At 34.3% G+C, this 23,539-nt stretch overlaps 3 protein-coding genes and 1 long non-coding RNA gene across 4 annotated transcripts; 3 read left to right on the top strand and 1 right to left on the bottom strand.

Annotated features, from left to right (window-relative positions):
* Positions 1–2,307: 2,307 nt before the first annotated feature.
* On the bottom strand, positions 2,308–4,993 carry LOC116022583 (protein trichome berefringence-like 7). The gene is made up of 3 exons (XM_031263340.1): positions 3,877–4,993; positions 3,077–3,235; positions 2,308–2,999 (listed from the first exon to the last, which is right to left on the bottom strand). The coding sequence occupies exons 1-3, from the start codon at positions 4,674–4,676 to the stop codon at positions 2,717–2,719; spliced, it is 1,242 nt and encodes a 413-aa protein (XP_031119200.1). The 5' UTR covers positions 4,677–4,993; the 3' UTR covers positions 2,308–2,716.
* Positions 4,994–7,191: 2,198 nt separating this feature from the next.
* On the top strand, positions 7,192–9,292 carry LOC116022619. Its single transcript, XR_004099244.1, has 5 exons — positions 7,192–7,493; positions 7,764–7,975; positions 8,082–8,177; positions 8,607–8,754; positions 8,920–9,292. It is a non-coding gene; the product is annotated as an uncharacterized LOC116022619 (long non-coding RNA).
* A 4,047-nt stretch (positions 9,293–13,339) lies between these two features.
* On the top strand, positions 13,340–19,289 carry LOC116022587 (uncharacterized protein At2g24330-like). Its single transcript, XM_031263345.1, has 6 exons — positions 13,340–13,563; positions 14,336–14,618; positions 15,825–15,969; positions 18,061–18,170; positions 18,296–18,719; positions 18,801–19,289. Exons 2-6 carry the CDS (start codon positions 14,346–14,348, stop codon positions 19,034–19,036), a joined length of 1,188 nt encoding a protein of 395 aa, XP_031119205.1. The 5' UTR covers positions 13,340–13,563; positions 14,336–14,345; the 3' UTR covers positions 19,037–19,289.
* Positions 19,290–21,517: 2,228 nt separating this feature from the next.
* On the top strand, positions 21,518–22,287 carry LOC116023574. The gene is made up of 2 exons (XM_031264576.1): positions 21,518–21,673; positions 21,757–22,287. Exons 1-2 carry the CDS (start codon positions 21,518–21,520, stop codon positions 22,285–22,287), a joined length of 687 nt encoding a protein of 228 aa, XP_031120436.1.
* The last annotated feature ends 1,252 nt before the right edge of the window (positions 22,288–23,539 follow it).

Below are 23,539 nucleotides of genomic sequence, written 5' to 3'. Positions count from 1 at the left end.
GAACTTTATAATGATTTATGTATATGTAATATATTTTGTGATTTAGTTATGAAATAATTTCTATTATGCGTCATTGTATTCATATTAATCTAAAAAAATACACTTGAAATTGATCTAACTAAAAAAAAAAAGTATTTATAAATATAATATCAATAGAGAATATGCATGATTTATAATAAGTTTTCTATTCGAACTATTTTATCCAATTAATCATGTTTCATATTTTGTTACGAATATCACTTATCACGTTTTCGGCCTTCCTCGACGCAGTCGGGCGTCGCCTAGCGCCTAGGCGCCGATTAATTGATGCCTAGGCGTGATTTTTGCATAAATCTCATGTAGGGCCCATTTTTATGCTATGCCCTGGACCTATAAAATGATAGTACAGGCCTGCCCCCACCCCGCCCCGTTCATCCCTAGTCTATTTTCTATCCCATATTTTCTCAATTTCCCGAGGTAATGTTAAACGCTATTTTCAAAATCTCCTTGCATGTACAATGCAATCAAACTGCACTGAAGAAAGCTATGGTTCATCAACCATAAGAGTCCAATGGTATTCGAAAATTAGAAGATTCATCAAGGCGAAATTATCATTGTGGGTAACGACGGACGACGATATGCACTCTGTAGATAAATGACAATCCAGGCCGTAAGATTTTGGCTGTGTGCATATGAAAATGTGAGTATTTGTGTATCTTAAAAAAATTTTATAAAAATCCAAACCAATAACTAATCTAATCCACTAAAATTTTAAAATTCAATTCAGATTTAAGTTTTTGTTTGAATAATCCAAAAAATTCCTAGTCCTGGACCAGTCGTTATACCGTGGACCGCGGTCACTGATACTACAGTTTATCTTAAAAGATATTGCCTTACATTTGTTTTTATATTATCGAATGAAAATGTAATTATATCGAAATGTAACTGTAGTTGTGTTGAAATGTAACTGCAGTGTATATGAACTGATACTGAATAACAGTTTCACATTTGTGTTTATATTATCGAATGAAACTGTAGTTATATCGAAATGTAACTGTATTTGTGTTGAAATGTAACTGCAGTGTATATGAACTGATACTGAATAACAGTTTCACATTTATGTTTTTATATTATCAAATGAAACTGTAGTTATATCGAAATGTAACTGTAGTTGTGTTGAAATGTAACTGCAATTGTATTGAAATGTAACTGCAGTTGTGTTGAAATGTAACTGCAGTGTATATAAACTGAAATTAAAGTGAATGGCGCGGAACGGAGATTGTTTCATCTATCTGTTTTCATTAATCAAAACGACGTCGTTTTGATGCGCGGTCCACAATCCATTGTGAACCGCAGTCCACGATATAATTTGCCGTCCTGGACACCATTAGACCGCAATTTACGATCCACGCAGCTATGTGGACAATGGTCCAAAACGACATCGTTGAATTTTATGAGTTAGAATAATGTATTTTATATGTTAGAATAATAAAAGTTATATCTACTTTATAAGTTAGAATAATGTACATTATGAGTTATAAAAATGTATGTTGTAGTGGGTCACGTGAAAAAAAATGTGCGAAACACGTCATTTTTGGACTGTAGTGTGGACTGTATAACTATTGCCATTAGACAATTATGGTGCAACGTATATTATGGACCGGGGTCTACAAAGCATTATGGATCTTAAATCGAAAAGTCATTTTGATATTTAAGTTTTAATGGATTATGCATTTTCCCGTTTCCCATGTTTCAACACAAATACTAATATATTCCAAGTACAGAATTCATAAGTACATAATTTCATAACATAAGACATAAAAATTCACAACACAAGACACATACACATGTTATGTATTTACTTATTTTCAAATCTTATTTAGGTAGAGAATTTATGTGCTATAAGCACAGAATTTCATAATACAAAATATAAATTCATAACATTGTAATAGAGTCAGTAGTACTCAAAAAAAAAAACATAAGACCCACAATATGTTGTGTGTTACAAAGCTACTAATATATTTCATATACAAAATCCATATTCTTAAGATACAGAATTTCATTTGTATCTCCATATTCTTAAGGTACAGAATTTCATAATAGAAAACACAAAAAACTCTCAACACAAGACACACACATGTTATGTATTTACTTATTTTCAAATTTGACTTAGGTGGAGCATTTATGTTTTACAGGCACATAATTTCACAAGATATAAATTCATAACATAAGACACATAATATGTTGTGTTACATACACAACTTCTAATTTTGTTCCGGGTACAGAACTCATACTAAGGTACAGAATTTCATAATACAAGACCAAAACTCACAATACAAGACACATACACATGCTTTACATTAAAAAAAAAAATGTAACATGAATTGAACAACAAGCGTCGCTGTCAAAATTAAAATTCGAATAGGACCAAGGTCCACCGCGCACTTTGGACCCTAGTCCACGGCATAATGAATGCTCTCACAAATAAATCTCAATTAGAAACAATTTGTTTTAGATACACACATTCACAATCTCTCTCTGTCTCTCTCTCAGCTAGCTTGTATTGACATCTAAAAGAATTTCCAGTGGAAAAAGTAAGAAAGAACAACATGGAGCACAAACACAGATGTGGCAAGAAAACTAACTTCTGAGAAGTCCTCTGCAATTTGGCACACACAAAAGAGAAATAGTAGCAAAGAGTCACTTACAGGTTGATTGCAAGCCATCAATACAGATATCACTGTTCCGAAAACAGGAACGCAAAAAGAAGTTCATTCCAGGCATCGGGCACACCAGGTAAGCACCAATGGCTACAATCCGGTACCTTTGGATTGTCGCTCCATGTACCGACATGTGCATCAGCACGGAACGCCCCCATCAACGAAACATGGAGTGGCGTTACAGGAACTGATAAATTCTTCACGGCATTCATAATGATGTCAGAAAATACGCTCTTCTCCCTCCCTCTAGTTTTCGACCAAGGCTGCTGTGTTACTTTGCAATTTTGTCGGTTCCCAGTACTGGTGAACATTTTAAGCATCAATACTGGACTCGATATTTAACAAGTAATTGTACGGACAAGAAAATATAAACTCACCCCCAGTGAGTGGATTCAAAAGTTCGAAAGAACACGCGAGTCCTCTTTGGGTTGACTTCATTCTCAACCCAGGATTGCCATGTAGATAATGCTTTCCTTAAGGCATTGTTAATTGACATCCCAAGTTTCATCCTTCCACTAATCTGGAAGTAGCAGCCCCTGTCTGGACAAGCGCGTTAGAAGAATTCCAGGGACAAATCCGTAAAGTCTATACCCTTGTATAAGAAATCAGAAATAAAGTCTATATACTTGTATAAGAAATCGGAAAATATATCTATACAACTTGATGCAAAATTCTGACATATGACATGCTCAGTACACCCCCTCACGGGTGCCCATGACCTCTTGCATGAGGTCGGCTCTGATACTAATTTGAAGGATCTGCTCTGTCTCAACTAAAAGCCTAATTTGATACTTGCAATGCACATTTATGTTTATATATTATATGCTCAACACTAAAAACTAGAATCTGACTCACTAATATCTACAAGTTAAAGATGTTCAAAGAAACTATCTTAAAGCCCAGCAAATCTCTGCTATTACAATCATAAGCAGAACTCTCATATGATGGTACAAAAGACTAATATAATGTTCGACCAAGATAAACCTGTGCAAGAGATTATCATGTGATGGCAAACCTAGTGCAAGCTAGTTAAGTAAATAACTCAACACCATTAAAGCAGGAAATTAAAGGTTCTGGAAATCACTTAGTATACCCCAATGGATAAGCTAGGACACACAAATAAATAATCATATAGTAAAACATACAATCGAGAATTGATCATGTCTAGATTACTTACATTTCAAAAAGCTTTGTAGGCGTCCACCAATGCCCAGTATTGAAGATCAAAATATCAGAATCTACCCACTCTTTACTAGTATCATCCATCTTGTCGAGCTTTAACGATGATTTCACCCTCTTTGGTGCCCCTTTAGGCGCCCGGCCTGGCTGTACAATGAAAACTGACCTATAGAACTCCACTGTAAAATCGAAGGAGCTAAACCGAACCCCTAAATGCCCAATCTGCTTAGTGATCTGATTCCTGTTAACTTCATACACACTCTTCTTATCCTCAACCCCTGTCATGAGCATACAAATCATGGACTCCCACTGAGTCCTACTCAAAGAATCCCCAACAAACACAACCCTTTTCCCCCGGAGCTTCTCCAAGATCATTCCCACATCAAACCTTGGAATCTTGCAATTCTTAGGCTTCCACCTCCACTTCAAATACCCATTATCTTTCCTACCATTAGAAAGACAATCGAACCCTCCCTCGGCAAAGGGGCACTCTGAGGCATTGTACAAAGGGTAACTCTCCTCAGGCACCCACATTCCATCAAACAGATTGCATTCACTATTTGAAAAATTGGGCTCATTGTTCCCATTACCAAGAACAACAACTGGTTGCAAAGACTCTAAATTGGATAAAAACCAAGATCCTATAACTACAACAAACAAGAAGAACGAGCCAGCCACAACGAGTAAATTGAATGACTGAAACCCCCAACTCTTACAGCTCTTCCATGTCATCAACTTGCCAAAGTTGAAATGTTTCAAAGAAGCAGGCTTCAAATGCTCAAAAAAACCCCAATCCATCTCTAATGCTTATTAAATAACAACAAAAATGAATTTAACCCAGATTCAAACTTCCTCTAAGTCTCCATAACAACAATCAAATCCATCTAAACTCTGCTTGCATATAATCAAAGATCAGAACTTGAGTTCTTAAAGAAAACACAGAGGAAAATGTAAGAAATCTTACAAAAAGTTCTTTCATATAGGGTATGGACTATGGAATCTTTTTGATTGGCTTTTGCAGACTTGCAGTTCAGGTGTTGAGCAAAGTAGCCAGAAATATGGGCAAGATGGAAGGGCTTTCTGGTCATTGCAAAGAGATGCTTACCAGTTTGTGAATGTGATTTCTGAGCTAATTATTGATGATGTTTACTGTCGGTGCCCTCATTGGTACTCCAGTAAATACAAAGTATTACAAACCAGGAAAGGGAAAGTTTCAGTTAGAGACGTGTCAGAGTGTTATTGGTCAGTAGGTTACTTAGATTAGTTGCGACTTGCGAGCCAACTATTTTTTTATTTTTTGAAGAAAGCCAACTATCTCTTTAGCTACCAGGAAATCCGCAGTTGGTTTTTGACCCCTTGTGCTTTTAAATATAGCATTTGGTTAAATCCTATTTTGTGATCTTGTAAACAAAAGATCACAAGTTAGACATAGTTAATCAATTCAAGAATCAATTTTGTAACTTGTAATTAGCTTGATGCGAGAAAGTTTTTTTTTCTTGGGTATAAAAATAGAAGAGTAGACAGTGGAGGAGAAAAGCATTGGAGGTAAGAGAAGTTTAAATAACTTGGCACAAGTTGTTCCGTTTGCCTCCAAGTTCTACCAAATTGTCATCCTCTTCTATTACTCCATCTGTCTCATTTTATTTGTCTTGGTTCGGTTAACGAAGTTTGACTAAAATTATTTTTAATTCAATTTTTTATAATATTAAATTTATTATTAATATATCAAATTTATATATTTAGAAACTATATTAAAAATAGGGAAAATGTATAAATAAGACATTGAACTATTTGGAGAATAGCAATTAAGCCACAGAACTCGAATAAACTCCAAATTCATCCATGAACCCGTAAAAAAAAAAAAAAATTAACATTTTTAGCAAGTTAACAATCAGTTTGCGTTGATTAGGGTTTCATGTGTATTTATATTTTTTTCTTATTATCCTACTTGGACTACATGTAAGCATTTGACCCTTTGAAGTCAAAATTTAAAGCCCTAGTTTCCTCTCTCCTCTATTTTCTTCTCCAGTTCTTCCTTCGCGCCTGCAACTATCGCTCATTTCCTTCGCGTTTGCAACTTTCTCTCCTTGATTCGAACAATCTCTTCAGCTTATATTTGATTTTCTTTGGGTAACCCTAAGCTAAATTGGTAATTTTTCTCTATTTTGCGCTAGTTTTGACGCCCTAATATCTATTCTCTATTGTGTCAGTAACTACATTTGTTGTTGCAATGCTATCTGCCCTCGCCACATTTGCAATACTTCAGGGATCTATTTACAATCTTCTATATAGAATTTGAATGAGGGTTCAAACTGAAGTTTCACTTGATCGAATTGCATCATTTCTTTCCCTCCTAAGGTTGAAGTAATTTCTTACCAATTTATCTCTTGCAATATTTTTTCAAATTACCTTCAATTTTCTCTATCACTTAATTGATAATGGCATCTTCTTCTCAAAGTTGTTCACCATCTTCCTCTAATCCAATGGCTCGTACAACTTTAAATTATGAATCAGTTGTGTATTGTCGTTGTGGTCTAAAAGCATCGCTATGTGTTTCACGAGAGGGCGGGCGGAAGTTTGGTAGGTGTCAAAAAAATTCAAGGTATATATACGGTGCAAAATATAGTAATGATTTTGAAGAAAATACAGTATTGATTAGTTTTAATTGGAGTATTGAATGTTTTAATTTTGTTTGTAAAATGGGTTAGGGTGTGGGTTTTTTGTTTGGAAGGAAGGGGAGTTGGACTCAAATTTAGCATTAGAGGAGGGAAAGAAACTATTGTTTGAAGTGCGAGAGGAAGTACTAAGCATCCAAGTGCTTGTTGAGAATGTGAAAGAGATGTTAGACACGGAAGCTACAAAGAAGAAAGATTTTGAAAATATGTTGAAGATTTTTGTGATTGTAATTATCGTGGGAATTTCGACAATAACCACTACTACAGAAATAACATATAAACGTCGGACATATGACGTCGGTTGTTTGAAAAACCGACGTTAAAAGTGAAAAAATCATATAACGTCGGTTTTTTATAAACAACCAACGCTATAAATCACGATTATAACATACGACGTCGGTTAACCGACGTCGTATGTCCTTTACGAGAAAAATAAAAAAATAATAATAACATACGACGTCGGTTAATTAAATAACCGACGTCGTATGTCATAAATTTTTTTTTTTAATTTTAAAATCTGAAATACGACGTCGGTTCAAATCAAACCGACATTGTATATGCATGTTTATTTATTTTAAAAAAAAAAAAAAAGCTATTATTATACGCCATAAGTAGGTTAGGGTTCTTTTTTAAAAAAAATCTCTTCTCACTACCATCCGTCGCCGCTCGCTCATTGTTTTCTCCCGAAGACGTTCGCAACCGCCATCCGTCGCCGTTGTCTGCAACCACCATCCGTTTCCGCTCTCTGCAACCGCCATCCGCCCCAGCTACAGCCACTGTCGCTGTCGTCCGCCCCAGCCACAGCCGCTATCGCTGCCGTCCGCCATAGCCACATCCACGACCACATCTTCCAGTCAGTGCTCCTCAGCAGTTGCCAGCCACCGTCCGCCATAGCCACATCCGCGACCACATCTTCCAGCAGTTGCCTTCCACCTACATTGTTAGTTTTAATTTATTTTGTAGAATATTGTTTAAATTTAGTACCTGAACTCAACCCTATTTTGCTAAATTATCTATTTGTTCCAAATTGGATTGATATTATCTGGGTCATCTATTTGCCTTACCTCTCATCAAACCCCAAAATGTATTCGTGATTCTTTTGTCTGGGTTGTGTTTGACATTTTGACTCAATGAAATGCCCTTTGCACTCATGGTTACCTGCAATTTGTTGGCTGTTTCTTTTGCTGGGTTGTTACTGTTTGAGTGGTAGAGATCAAGAGAGAGATAGGATATCATCTTTGCCGAGGCAGCCACACAATGTTGGTTTGTGAATGAACAAGCTGGGAGGGCACTGTTTTTTACTGGTTGATTGAGTCTCTGGGTGTTCTTCTATAGCTTATGGAGCTGCTGAGGAGATTGGGTTGTTTCACATTAATGCCGATGGAAAGACTCTTCACCTCAATCCTCATTCGTGGAACAAGTGTATGTGATTGTTCTTCAAATCATCTAGTATATTAATATTCATTTGTGGAAGCTTTATTGGGGTTCCTCCATAATCCAAACTTAATTAATCTCTTTTATGGCACAGTGGCAAACCTGCTTTTTCTTGAATCACCAACTGGTGTTGGTTTCTCATACTCAAATACAATATCAGATTTGTATACTGCAAGCGATCAAAGAACGGGTAATTCTCTAGTTTTTTGTTTTGGTTTTGTTTATTAGCCATGTTCTATCTTGTGCTGTAGTACGTAATCCAAAATGTCATAGTTTTCATGTTTAAGCTCTGATTTGCTTAGCTATGCCCTTCTATTATGTAGCTAAAGATGCATACATATTTTTGTCAAGTGGTTTGAAAGATTTCCTAAGTACAAGAATAGAAATTTTTACATTTCTGGATAAAGTTATGCAGGTTTGTCATTTATACACTTTGTATAAGTGTATAACCTTGTCTTGGGTGTTTCTTTGTTGGAAAAGCTTTTTCTAGATATTACCTTGTACTCTATAACAAGATACTGAGTTGGCCTAACTACTGCGTTTGTCATTTCAGGGCCTAACTAATATATATATATATATATATATATATATTGATTTATTTATTTATATATTTGAGCAGGTTTGCTATGTCCTGGAGATCAATTTTTTGTGCTCTCCTCTGATGGCTTATACCAATACTTGAGCAATGAGGAAGTTGTTTCCCATGTTGCAAATTTTATGGAGAAATTTCCTGATGGAGATCCTGCACAACACATATATGATTGAGGGTATATTGTTATCTGTATGGAGATGATTAGGTTTAACCATCAAAAACATAAAAATTTCATGGTTATTTGATACTGGGGACCATTTAGTATTCCATGTTTGGACATTAAATGTTTGCATAAAGCAATGCATTAACTCAAAACCTGTTGGCTTTATTGTGTCTGCAGGAATGGATTTACATGAATTGCTTGACATTCTAACAGGAGACCGAAGGAAGTACCATGATAATGTCACTGTTATAGTAATATCTCTCAAAGGAAGAATTTAAAAATCATTAGGAAAATACCTTTGAATTCCTCCAACAGCACAAATCTCCTGTTGTAGTTTCTAGGAACATTATGAAATTTGATAATGATCTCGCTTCATGTCTCAATAGTATAAATTTATAAATAAACTATTTTTTTTTTTAAATTTGCTCCTTGCAAGTTGAACATACTGTAGTTTCTATGAACATTATGAAATTTGGTAATGATTTGGCTTCATGTCTCAATAGTATAAATTTATAAATAAACTAATTTTTTTTAAATACCAGATATGATTCGCGGCTTTTTACAATTTTTTTTTAAATTAAAAGCAGATATGGCGTCGGTTTTCATCTCTATTTTTACAAAAATAAAACCAGATACAGCGTCGGTTTTCAGAAAAAACCGATGCCGTATCTGTAATTTAAAAAATAAAACGAGATATGGCGTCGGTTTTTACAAAAAACCGACGCCTAATCTCTATATTTTTTAAAAAACCAACATACGACGTCGGTTTTTGAGAAAAACCGACGTCGTATGTACTTATTTAAAAATTTAAAAATAATATACGATGTCGATTTTTTAAAACCGGCGTCGTATAATTTATTTATAACGTCTGCTAGAACTACGTCGGGAAAAAACCAACGTCGTATGTCCAAAATAACCGACGTTAAAATGTATTTTTGTAGTAGTGAACAAATACGATTTAGATTATGGTAGGGTATATTATGTATTATGCTCATTTTGTCTAATTTTGTACTATGGTTTTGATCAAAATGAGCGGTAGGCAAAGTGAATGATTAATCCAATATTTCAGATGGATGAATCTATTATGGAATGACCTTTGTTGGAATGGATGATTAATGAATGGTTATAGTCCGCTTATACCCTAACTAGTTATATCAAATTGTTTATTAGATTGAAACCAGAGAATTAGATTGGAAGGTATTTATGTGACTTTTATGATACATTTGAAAATGAGCTTCAGAAATAAATTGATTCATAATCTGAACTACATTATTTTTACAAAATATACTATAACATTTGACAATTAAAAATATAATGTTAATCTATAGATATAGATTTGCATTGCTAAGCAGAAATATATTGTTAATATAATTTGCACTGCCATGCAAAAATACATTGTTAATTGTTGCACTACAACATTGACAAGCAAAAATATACTATTAATCTAGTACGGCCAAAGCATTATTAACCCAAACTAACTCTTCTGCCAAAACATTTACCCAAAACACTTCCAACAGAATCACACTTTGGTTTAGTTTTTGTCTACAAATTGAAGATCTCATTATGCGATTATTCCTACTTAGTTGAATGTTCTTGCTAGCAGTTGATGAACCTTCATTTTCCTCACGATTTCTTTTCTTCTTTGGTCTACTTGTCATTTTTTGGGATTGGAGCCAAAATTTCCTCATAATTTGTTTTAGGCTAGAAGAGTTTTTCATTCATCGGTAGAAGAACATGTGCATAAGTCCTTTAATATGCTTCTTTCGATTAGCATGGATCAAGATAATCCTCCATGTTCCTGCTCTTATCGAAGATAGCACATATAAATGAGGACAAGGTATATCTGTCAAATCCCATAATCGACACGAACATGTCTTACTTCCAAGCCTAACTTTGAAATGATTTCGACCTTTCTTAATCTTGAATCCATCATCTCCCTTAATATCAACCTAGCAACAAAATTTACTGCTCAAATTTAAATCCTAGCAAATGTAATGTCATATTATTAAAAAAAAAATTGTATTAACAACATACCTTCCATCCAATGCTTTCTTTCTTATTTGCAGTCAGTTTCTTCATAATAAGTGGTCCATATCTACTTTTCTAAGTGCCTACAAACTTCATTTTTTTGGTTATCCTTCTCATAGCAAGTACTGGAATGTCTTCAAGCATGGGAATTATTGGCTTGCATCTTGTTTTAAGCAAAGTCCTATTGAATGCTTCGCATATATTGTTATCAACAATGTCACATTTACTTGTTGTTCTGAAAAAAAAAATTGTAATTTATACCCCTCCATAATATGTCAATTATCAATGTCACCCATGAATTATTAGTGACGTAATGTTGCCCCTCAATTTTCAAAATGGTACATATATTGCCCCTCTCGTACAGTATGGGAGGGGCAATATATGTATTGTTTTGAAAATTGAGGGGTAACATTTACACCAATAATAATTTTTGGGTGACATTAATAATTGACATATTATGGAGGGACATAAATTACAATTTTTCCAAAAAAAAAAAAAAAAAAACCCTTGCACCAAAACTTAGGTGGATACCGTTTTAGTTCAGCTTTAGTCTCTTTGTCTCTCATTTCTAAGGCTTTTAGTTGTTCATGAAATTGAACTTCTGTTGTTGACTTGGCGCACATCCAATAGTGATTCTTCATAACCTTTCCTTTGCGGCGCTTACTCCCATTTGCATGCACATGCATTGCACAATTTCGGTGCCCTGAATCCAGAAATAGCTCTTGGATAATAATTGTTAATCCCTGAAATTCAAATTATATAGATAATGATATAGTAAGCAAGACATTGATCACTGTATGTGAAGCAGAGATACATTGGTCACCGTAATTTAGGCACGGACATAAAACAAGCTAGTTTTCTTGATTTTTTATTTCATATGTTATTTGATAGTTAGCTATCAAGCCTTTTTTTTTTTTTTTCTTTCTTCCGAATGATAATGTATAACAAAATATTTATAACTAACTATCTAGTGAAAAGCACAATAAAATATCAAATAAAATTAAGATACTGCTAAGATTGCAACAAGAGTAGTATAAAATAAAATTAACATATTATCACTGTCTCAAGCTGCAACAAGAACATGATAAAATAAAATTAAGATAATGTTAAGACAACAAGAGCAAGATGACCTCTTTCACACTGTCATCTAATGCTATAGGACATCAAAAATAAGAAAGACATCAGAAATAACTACTAATATATTTAAACAAATGACATCAGTAAATACATTTTAGAGTATATACCTTCTGCTGGTCACTGATTATGGTCCAAGGGTAAGTGTTTTTTTTTTTTTTTTTCGAGTTCATTGATGAATTTAAAGCTTATTTGAATTTGACGATTTAATTGCTATTCTCCAAATTAAATAATTCAATGATCTATTTCTACCTTTTTCCTTAAAAATATTATGTCATTGGGGAAGTCTTAGAGCATCTTTATCAGTTTAAGATCTATCACGGTTTTTAATACGCCAACAGGGAAAGAGAAAACAAAGAGAAGAAAAAAAAATAACTGAAACAAAAAATTTTTTTAAAATAAAGGTTGCAGGCCTGCAGTAAACGCGCAAGCCGGCGCGTGCGGGCGGAGAATGTGTGCCCTTCTTTCTTGTCATTTTTAGTATTAGTGGAGTCCATTATAAACTCATGTTTACAGGAAATAAAAACCACAAAAAAACTCTCTTCCACACTAACAAAAACCATCTTCAATTATTTGGGCTGACAAAAATCAAGAATTAACCATTGATGTAGATGCTCTTAAGTATTAACTGTGTGTCTGTGTCTAGATTGCTATGAAGGAATGCTACCCCAATTTCCTTTTTTTTTTTTTTTTTTGAAACAAATCCTCCGAACTTTGAAATTTTAACAGAAATTTATTCTAAAATCCAAAATTATGCTTTATAGGGAGAGGATTGACTTTAATAGGGAGAGTGGGAGACGACCATCATTATTATCCGTCTTTCTTCGGTTCTTCCATCTGTCTTTCATTCCTTTAAATTCATTTATCTCTTTAAAAAAAAAAAAAAAAAAGGAGGAAAAATTTTTTTTTTTTTTTTTTAAACAAATCCTCCGAATTTTGAAATTTTAACAGAAATTTATTCTAAAATCCAAAATTATGCTTTATAGGGAGAGGATTGACTTTAATAGGGAGAGTGGGAGACGACCATCATTATTATCCGTCTTTCTTCGGTTCTTCCATCTGTCTTTCATTCCTTTAAATTCATTTATCTCTTTAAAAAAAAAAAAAAAAAAGGAGGAAAAATTTTTTTTTTTTTTTTTTAAACAAATCCTCCGAATTTTGAAATTTTAACAGAAATTTATTCTAAAATCCAAAATTATGCTTTATAGGGAGAGGATTGACTTTAATAGGGAGAGTGGGAGACGACCATCATTATTATCCGTCTTTCTTCGGTTCTTCCATCTGTCTTTCATTCCTTTAAATTCATTTATCTCTTTAAAAAAAAAAAAAAAAAAGGAGGAAAAATTTTTTTTTTTTTTTTTTAAAAAAAAAAAATAAATTAAAAAAAAAAAAAAAAAAATCTTTCATCCTTTTTTTTTTTTTTTTTCCTTTCTTTCTTTTTCTATTGGGGAAAAAAAATTGAAGGCTCCGATCTCTATATTTGCCTAAAAGTTTGAATCCGAAGTTTTGAAATCCTCCCTTTGCGATAGCACTTTCCTCAAAAGGCAGATTTCTTCTCGATTGCGCGTACGCGAAATCGATCTCTGCTCGGTTCTGGGCGTCTCGGCGCATTTGGCTGTTTCGTCAAAAAACCCTAGCAATCTTCTCCTCACGATCCAGGTAAAGCATTCGTTCCATCTCGAAGAGCGTAATTCAGTCATTTACGCACGAACAGATTGATAATCACGCGTTATTTTATTTTATTTTGTTTTAATTCTCTTGGCTGAAATGATCATTTCAAGCTCGGAATGGTTAAACTCTACATTTTGTGTTTGATTAGGTTTGATTGTACTATCGTCGTTTGTTGAGTATTATATTGTACTGTTGGTGTCTCTAGGTTTCCGGTTATTGCTGATCATTACATTGCACTGTTGATCTCTCGAAGTTTTGGTTGCCAATAAGTTTGTTGAACTGGTTTGTGTGTTTTTGATGATATGGTACGCTGTAGAAGTTCAGTTTTGCTTGCTTTTTTGTTGTTGATATGATTAAGTTGTTAGATGTTAAATTTTATGGTAATAATTTTTGTTTATGGAGTTTGTTCGTGGAAATGAGTCATGTCAGTGCCCCTTTGCTTGTTTTGGAATATGTAAATGTAATCCCGTGAAATGTTTAACCCTATCTTATGCAGTTGCAAGGTCTGCATTTTACATCGAGTTTGCTAGCAAACCTTCTGCATCACTGTGGATTTCATTAGCAATTGTTGTAAAAAAATTCTTTTATACACCATTTTAAGGAAACTTATTGCCTGCCAATTTGTGTTGACCAATGGTGTTTTAGTTTCTACCTGGATTTTTATATTTGATTACCTTTTCAATTCCCTCTCCTTCTCTTATAATCTTGTGCAGGACTGGTAATCAAGAAATAATTTCCTGATTTGACTTTCCATTTGTAGTTTGTAGGAAATGGAGGAGGAGTTGAAAAAGGATGCTGGGGATACAAATAGCAAAGTGCCTGCTAAATCTACAGACACAGAAGTAAAGGCAAACAAGAAGAAAAAGAAAGGACTTTTGTCGAGAATATGGAATGCAATATTTAGATCCGGTAGAGATGACTTTGAGAAGAGACTGCAACACATTTCCAAAGAGGAGGCAGCTGTTATTGAGAGAATAACAAGGCGTTCTCAAAGTTGGAGAAGGATGTCAAGACATCTTATCATACTCTCTGTACTCTTTGAGGTAAGGCTTCCTTTCCTCGACGTCTTTAAAATTTAAAATTGTCAAGCAAGTGATATTCTTTTGGCTTCAATGTTTAAAGCCTGAATTTTTAAAACCTCTCGCTTCTGCGTTACTTGGTTACTTCATTATGGCAACTTTGTTGCATAAACTAATAATAAACTTTTCCTTTACTATTTTCTTTATGTGAAGCTTATTTCAACCATTATGAAATTTTATTATTTTTGCATTTCCTTTTAGTACCTAATTTGTTATGGCTTGGAAGGAAGTAGTAAACTGATGGATGAAACTGGATGTCACTTCCAGTTCTATGATTACAGGAGTTGTTCCACTGTAGATATGTTATTGCCATCAGAGGGAATTAGTTTGTAACCTAGGACATAATAGAGGGAAAGGTTTTATGAAAATTAGTTTCTAATAATCAAGTTAATAATAGAGTACTGTGTCCTTGTGGGCTGTGGCCTTCTCTAAATGATGAGGAAAATATGTTACTTTTTTCCCCTTACCAAAGAATCAACAGGGCAGGATATAGCTTTTCCAAAATGAGATGAGGGAAATGTCACTTTTTTATCTTACCTTAGAAACAGTATAGCGAGAGTATGCTCGTGCTGAATAGGAAACCATATCAATCCTTTACTCCTGCTCCTCTTTTAGCCCACATTTAGTCATAGTGTAATCAAATTCAAAAGCGAAGAGACGGTGGTGATTACTTATATACTATCCTTTTCCATACCTTCAATTTCATCATGCTGAAATTCTTTGGGCCTTCTTTTTCATATGACATATGATGTGATGGAGCTAGTTCCCAAACTTCTAATTATAACTTGATTACAAGAATACATATTTTACGCTTATTGTTGGAAAAAATGAGATTCTTATTATCGTCCACAGACTGTCATCCCGGAGTCTTGCATATTGTCTCTGAACAATTAAAGATGCTCTTGTCAGTAAACTGAAAGTATATGGTTGACAATTCTAGACTATGGCAGAACATGGGTCTTATCTAGACATAATGAACTAAGCCACATGATACAAGTCCCCTGATTTATAAATTAGAAGTCAATAAAAAGTATGAGATATTGCATATATTTGAAGCCAATAAAAGACGCGATGCTAGGAGTAAATTTTGATATTTGTTCTTAAAGTTTAAAAAGTTGATAATTATACATTTCTAAGACTCGTGCCTTAGGAATTTGTTTTGATTGTCAGGTTATTGCTGTGGGTTATGCTATCGTGACTACTAGATCACTTCACCTAAACTTGAAAATGAGAGCTCTGCACGTTTTGCCTATGTTTCTATTACCTGGATTATCTTTCATTACTTATTCAGCGCTTGGAAGCTTCACAAGGATTTGTAAGCACTTAATTTTTTAAAGTAACTATCTAAAGCATTTTGTATCTTCCATCATTTTTTTTTATATAAATTTTTAATCAACAGATTGACCTTTTATTTCTTGATACTTGGGATAAAGCATTAAAGCTTATCAAATGATATAGATATTTGAGTTTTCTGTCTTTTGGATTTCATTTGTTACTTAATGCTCTGTCACCAATATGTATATTTTTTCCCAATATTTATGATTTCTTTGACAGAGAAAAACATGACTGTTGGGAAAAGTGAATATTAGAATATACATAATATATTTTCAAAAAAGAGAAGAATATATGGATATGCTGCCTAGGCAGACATCTGTGTAGTCTTTAAGGTGGCATTTGGTTCGCTAAATAGGCTAGGAGGAATTGGTATTTCATGGAATAGGTCTATTCAGCTGTTTAGTTCCTTTTTATGTCATCATGGAATTAACTATTCTATTTGCAATGTAAAATTGTAAATAGCCTCTCCCAAGGCCCCCTATGATATTAGTTATTCATGCCTCATCAGGAATAGTTAAATTTTCATAATATTAATCATACCCTTATATGTTATATTTATATTTATATTTATTTATTTAAATCTATTTTTATGCATATAATCATCTATATACACAAACAAGAATATATATGGAACTTTTATGATGCTGGTCATACCTGGTACAATGATGTATGGTATAATACAAGGATTATACCGTACTATTGGAAACCATTATCAATAATGCGCAGTAAAATACATGATAGTACTGGATGTCTGGATATGATCAGCACCATAGGATTTCTGGTGTAAAAATGAGAATTAATCTCGTTTGTCGATTGCAAAATATTGGACAAATGAGATTTATACTTAAAGAAAAATGCATTGACATTTTGTAAATACGCAACACTTTTGTTGCATCATTTAGGAGAAAAATAACATATTTTTGGAAAACATCATTGCTTTGGTAAAAAACAACATTGCTTTAGGATTAAACCACATCATTTTAGGAAATCCGCAGAAGTTTAAATGTAAATGGGTAGTACCATTTTTGTAAATATGCACAAATTTTTCATGCATCAGTTTGGGATAAGCCCGCATCATTTTGAGGGAAACCTACATTGTTTCAGTCCAAATCTGCATTGTTTTGACCTAAATAGGAATGTATAGTTTAGGAGATGAGGAACCCTAAACACGTTCTTTGGGAAAATACATATAATTTATTTATTTAGATATATACATGTGATGCAATCATGTATACAAACAAGATACATATATACATATTTATCAAGTTATTTATTATTTTGAGTATAGGTATTTTTGTCATTTGAATATTTAATTCTTTTTCTATTCCTTAACCAACCAAACAACGGAATAATATTTCTATTGTATTCCTTCTGTATTCCACTCCTAGAATCCTATCTCTCTTTCCCGTACTTTCATTCTGTGAACCAAATGCCATGTAAGGTTGGATGAATCATTGGATAATGTTATTGCTGCCTTGCTGGTTGAACTATAGAAGAAAAATAATTTTCTGAAGGTGCTAAAACATTGTCCAATTCAGATTCTAAGTTAAAAGATTTTTTTCTTTTTTTCTATTGATTTTTGCTTCTAAAAGATATTTAATTCCCTAGATGCTAAAACTATATGAATGCAGACTCTAAAGTTATAATTTCTTTTCAATATGATTGTTTTTAGAAGATTTATCTATGCCAAAGTAGGTTGTTCAGTTTGTTGAAAAGGTGGTAGGTTTGTTTTAGCTTAGCATTGGGGATTATGCTTGAGGGATAAGTTTGGAAGCTCAGTAGTTGAAAGCAATGGAGTTAAGCACTTGCCATACTATGCTGATATAAGGAATTGATTAATTGTATGTTTGTACTTTTACACTGTAGCAACTAGCAAAGGACTAAACAAAACATAATCCATGATTGATGCAAAAGGAAATATTGGCTCTTTGTGCTTCATTTGGTTGAGAAAGTAGCTATGAGCATATACTACATTGTAACGGAGTCAATAGTACTCAAAAAAAAGAAGCTGTGCGTTTGTCTCATTGTTGTGATTTGTATAAAGCTTATGCCTTTAATATGATCGTTTAAGGTGACAACAAGGACCAGAAAAACTTGGAAAAGCTCCGTGCTGAAAGGAAAGCAAAAATTGATGAACTTAAAGAGAAGACAAATTACTATATAACACAACAGCTCATTCAGGTAAAGACATGCCTAAGTTTTTCAAGCTATTTACATCATTATAACTGCCATGTCCAAGTGTTGCTTATTCTAATAACTTGATTAGTTCTGTGATAAATCCCTTGCTTGTCAACTTCATGGTGCAGAGGTATGACACTGACCCTGCTGCCAAGGCTGCTGCTGCTACAGTTCTCGCTTCCAAGCTCGGTGCAGATACTGGCTTGAAAGTTTATGTGGGTGATGAGACTAAGCAAAATGCCCCTGTTGGGAAGAGCAGTGATGTTGAAGTTGTGCAGTCCACTGGACTTCGAAACCGAAAACAAGTGCCAAGCAGATCGGTTAGCTCTGGAAGTACTGTAGTGGACAATCCTGAAGAAAAAATGCTTCAACAAACACCGCTCGAGGGTTCTGATATGAGCCAGCATCATCCGCTGGTTGTTGAGCATCATAATCCAACAGGTCCAAATTCACAAAATGGAGGATGGGTTTCACGTATTGCAGCACTGCTTGTGGGAGAGGATCCAACACAATCTTATGCACTTGTTTGTGGCAACTGTCGCATGCACAATGGTATGATCCGAGTCCCATTGGGATTGATTGATTATTTTTGGATCTTCACTACAAAAAGGAATAATTGTCTTCCCTTTGCAGGGCTTGCTAGGAAAGAAGACTACCCCTACATTACTTACTACTGCCCACATTGCCACGCCTTGAATATGCATAAACATTCTCAAGACCATGCATCCGGCCCCAACACCTCGGATTTGACCTCTTCTCTGGTGCCAGATGCTGAGGTGATTGCAAACGCTAGCGCTCCAGTTGCAGAGGAGATTTCTGCTAGTACTGAAACCGACATAGTATCATCTAATGTGCCTACTACTAGCTGATATACGCCCCTCGCCATGGATCCGTCATCGTCATACTTTGCTGCCGCCTTTCGTGTGTATGAATATAGCAAGCAGGTCGCCTTGTACCTTAATTTGTTTTTACACCCTTTTTTACGTGAGAAATTGTTGTAAACAATATGGAAATACAACTACTAACTGTACCAAGTGATTTACGAAGCAGCTAGCCCCGTCTCTCCAGGGGCTACCCGGATTTTATTTTAATTTTTTCCCAAATGAAATTTTGTTCTATAAATCTTTCAGTTACAGGCACACAGGCACCTTATTGTTTCACACACTGTTCTGTTTGTATGTCGTTCGCACTTTCTGCATAATGTATAATGTGCATGCATGCTACACGTCATAACCTTGTTGGCCATGTTACAATTCAGTTTATTTAGGGATGGCAAAAGGTTAGAGTCAGTTATGGTACATTCACGGATTCACGAATTTCACTCTATTTCAAATTTGATTAATTGGCGACCTGTTTTGGATATTTGCCTTATCATACACTAAATAAAAAAAGCGCACACACAATTTTATTTGAACTTTTTATTGTTTACTCCATATTAAAATACAAATAATGTTGATAAGTAATAACAATATTGAATGATGTTGATGGCGCGGGCGTGTATGTCTATCGAGTTAGGTGATACGGAGTATTTGAAATTTTATTTCAAATGTTAGTAATATTTTTAGACACAATATCTGTATTATTTTTAGATATTTTAATTCGAGTGAAATGTGTGTGTGGGAGGGGGGAGGGATGCGATCAAATCGATCCAGAAAAAGACAAATAAGAAATATGGTTGAAACTTGGAAGAGAGTAATAGAGAGAGAGAGAGAGAGGGATTTGACAGAGGCAATCATTTCAGCCAGCAGAATTGAATTGAAGGCGAAACAGCTTATTAGGGTTCGTTCACCAAAACCCATATATATGATCCAAATCTACTCATTAAAACTCTGATCTCATCTGCTCTGCAAACACCAAACTGCCCCTTTTATTTATATTCTCTGCAGTGAGTGTGACTGGGACTGAGAGAGAATCAAAGCTGATCACATCCAACCACTTTCATTTAAATTTGCTTAAATTGCATAGCTCTGCTCTATGACCCTAAATGGTAAAATCTTGTTTTAATGCCTCTACTGCATATCTGCCATGCAAGCTAAGCTACTCTTATTGGTAGCTTTTGTTTTTACTCATCACCCTATCCCCTGGCCTGCTCCCTCTAATGCAGACAACTCCCATACTAGCTACCTCCACGTTAAGGTGGAGACCACAGCCATCCCAATCACACCACCTTCATCTCTTCGCTTCAACTTTTCAACGGGTTGTCCGTAAGGACAGTCCAGGTGAGAAGAGCGTTCTACCTACTGCTGAGAAGTTGAAGGTTCGATCCTCAAATTCCTGGGTTTGAGCCAGTTAGCTATGGGTAACCTAGGTTGGTTTACCTCCTTGTGGTCCTTTGCCGGCTAGGGTCACAGGGCGAGGAGAAAACCTTGTTAAAAGAAGTTTTCAACGGAACCGCCCATGCTAATGTGCTATAGTGTAACTTTTCCAGTACTACTGATTCTATTACATTGTAATATCTGTTTATTTATACTTTCTCAATTTTTTGAATTACAAACAATCAATATCACCTCCACTAAAATTCGATCTCATGAGAACTATTGTCCAAGAGAAAATTAGGAACTAATCGGAATCATCCATCTAGAAAGATTAATGAATCAGAAACAATTTTATAAAATGTGGAGACATTTTTGTGGATATATGAAATTTGAAGTGCAAGTAACATGTTTTTGAAGTACAAATAGCAAGCTAGTATAAGTGTGCAAGTAACATTAATATAAATTGCAACCTTTTACACTATAGAGTATATAATTTATCTTTCACATTTGGTGCAACTAAATTTAACATAACACTTAATATTGTTCATTGGATGTGATTTATATTGTTGTACTCTATGATGTTGTTATGTGGACACTATATATAGTGTTATTATTATTACTCGCACTTCAAAGTTCGAAATTATTTTGTATTGTTACAGTCTATATATGATCTTGTTACTCACACTCTATAGCGTTATTACTTGCATTTCAAAATTCGAGCTATTTACAAAAATGTTGAATATTATCCTCATGGGTTTGTATGTAGTAGTACTACAAATAATAATAATATTATTATTATTTTATATTATTTTGAAATATTATATTACCGCCACATTAACTTTGTAATATAACATTATTAGATAATATACCATAACTTATAACTAAACAAGATAATATAACATTATTAGACTCACATTATTCAGATATATAGTCTAAAATTACCTTCATTTTCCTTTTCTCCAGGTACTAGGGACTAGGGACTAGGCACTACGGACGAACTCTGCATCTCTTCTGCCTAGTATACATACATACAACGGCAAGTTTTCAGCAACTACATATCTTCTAATTTTAGTTGGATAGAAGATCAGAAAAGCAATGGGTATCTCTGGAGAAGATAATAAGCTGTCTGAGATGGTCAGAGATTTCTTGGAGTCAGATTCATCTTTCATTTCTGCTTATAATTATAACAAAAACTCCTCTGATCAACCACGCCCACTTGAAATCATTCATCATCACCATCTCTCTCTCCAGGTATAATAATATTATTGTTATCATTTTTCTTATTAATTTCAAAGGGAAATTATATATGTGAAATTATTTTGTTTAACGTACAGGAGATTCTTGAGAATGTTACAGAAGCTGAGACTGAGATTCTTGGAAAGATCATGTCTTACTGGAGAGAGGAAGCTGCAGGGATGAAAATGGAGCCCAAGGAGCTGAGGAAATGGATGGTTTCAAGATTGAGAATGGACGGTTATGATGCTTCACTTTGTAAGACTTCTTCTGCTCACTCATCATCAGATAAATATAAATTTAGAGGCGATTATGAGTACATTGATGTGATGATGAAGAGCAGTGAGAGTGAGAGGGAGCAGTTAAGGGTAATTGTGGACACAGATTTGAGGTCACAGTTTGAAGTGGCGAGGCCTACAGAAGCCTACAAGGAGCTTTCAAGCTTTCTCCCTTGTATTTTTGTAGGAACTGAGCATAGACTCCACACCATAATCTCTCTCCTCTGTGAAGCTGCCAAACAATCCCTAAAAGAGAGTGGGCTTCATGTTCCTCCCTGGAGGAAAGCTACCTACATGCAATCCAAATGGCTCTCTCAAAATTGCAACAAAATAATCCCTTTCTCTCCACTCTGATCTGCACATGAATAAAAAATATTCAGTCCTTCAAAATGTTTTCTGAGGCTAGTTTTTAATTTTTTTCTTTTTCTAATACATAAAGCAAAAGAATTTTATATTATTACCTAATGGACTGTATGTCTAGATGGGGAAAACATTGGGGGAACTGAACTGTGTAGTTTCTTCCAATTTTGGACGTGGTAGTTTCGGTATTGTTAGGAAGCATTGATGAGTCCAGTGTACTGTCAATGTAAATTTGAATTCGAAGAGGAACAAATTATAGAGTTAATTTTGGATTTAATCCCTCTCACTGTTCATTCATTTTTAATTTAAGTATATATTAGGCTTTTAAAGCTATCAAATTGTATGTTTGGTAAATAGTTGTTAGCTGATTGGGTTAGTGAATTTGATTAGTTGATAGACAGAAGATGTTTTGGTAAATTAATTGTTAGATGATAGTTGGTTACATGCAAAATGATTTTTTCAAAAAATTAATCGAACCCACTCCCATCATCCATGTGGGAGTGTTAACCGGGACACCGGGTACCACTAGACCACAAGGTCATTGGCAACAATTAATAGTGGTTAAACAAACTAAAATTGAATAAGCTAACTATGTTATCAAACACGGCTTTAGTATTTAAAGTATTAAATTATTTCAATTGTAATCTACTATATATACCATTAGCTTTAATTTTCTGTGTGAGAATGTTAACATCAAGCCCATCCAGATCTGGCTTTTATGCGATGTCGTTCTTCAAAGAATCCACGTTAAACATATCCAGATTTGACTTCTCACTAAGCATATAATATTTAAACATAAATGTACAATCTAATTATAGTTTAAACTTTTAATTGAGATGAAACACATGCTTCAATTCTTGCCTTCATCTCTAACAAAAGCTTCCATGCAATCCGCGGGTAAAGAAGAGAGAGATGAGAGTGGAGTGACGAAGAGAAGGAAAAGAAGAATGCTAAACCCAAATCCGTGGAAGAGAAGGAGTCGAGATCCAGATCTAGGAGAGATGCATTGAGAAAAGAGAGGCGAGATAGATATGTGAAGGAAAATAATTTAAAGTAGAGATATACTATACGCGACCCTTCTCTAAGACGGGTTGCAGAAAGTAAACTTTTGTTCTTTTTAATTTATTACCTTTCGCGACCCTTTCTTCAGAAATGGTCGTCATAGAAACTTAACATGATTTTTTTTTTGTTTTAAAAAAGTCGCGCCTCTTGTATAAAAATGTCGTAGTTTCTTATTCATTTATTT

This window comes from Ipomoea triloba, chromosome 6, assembly GCF_003576645.1.
Source record: "Ipomoea triloba cultivar NCNSP0323 chromosome 6, ASM357664v1".
Classification (NCBI taxonomy): domain Eukaryota; kingdom Viridiplantae; phylum Streptophyta; class Magnoliopsida; order Solanales; family Convolvulaceae; genus Ipomoea; species Ipomoea triloba.
This window is presented reverse-complemented; position numbering and strand designations above follow the sequence as displayed.

Bases quoted from the DNA above. Each gene is read 5' to 3' on its own strand.
- LOC116022587 (XM_031263345.1), top strand. From the start codon at position 14,346: ATGGAGGAGGAGTTGAAAAAGGATGCTGGGGATACAAATAGCAAAGTG. The intron at 14,619-15,824 runs GTAAGGCTTCCT...TTTGATTGTCAG, and splicing joins TACTCTCTGTACTCTTTGAG to GTTATTGCTGTGGGTTATGC. The intron at 18,720-18,800 runs GTATGATCCGAG...TTCCCTTTGCAG, and splicing joins CAACTGTCGCATGCACAATG to GGCTTGCTAGGAAAGAAGAC.
- LOC116022583 (XM_031263340.1), bottom strand. From the start codon at position 4,676: ATGGATTGGGGTTTTTTTGAGCATTTGAAGCCTGCTTCTTTGAAACAT. The intron at 3,236-3,876 runs GTAAGTAATCTA...TTGTCCAGACAG, and splicing joins CCTACAAAGCTTTTTGAAAT to GGGCTGCTACTTCCAGATTA. The intron at 3,000-3,076 runs GTGAGTTTATAT...AATGTTCACCAG, and splicing joins TTTGAATCCACTCACTGGGG to TACTGGGAACCGACAAAATT.
- LOC116023574 (XM_031264576.1), top strand. From the start codon at position 21,518: ATGGGTATCTCTGGAGAAGATAATAAGCTGTCTGAGATGGTCAGAGAT. The intron at 21,674-21,756 runs GTATAATAATAT...TTTAACGTACAG, and splicing joins ATCACCATCTCTCTCTCCAG to GAGATTCTTGAGAATGTTAC.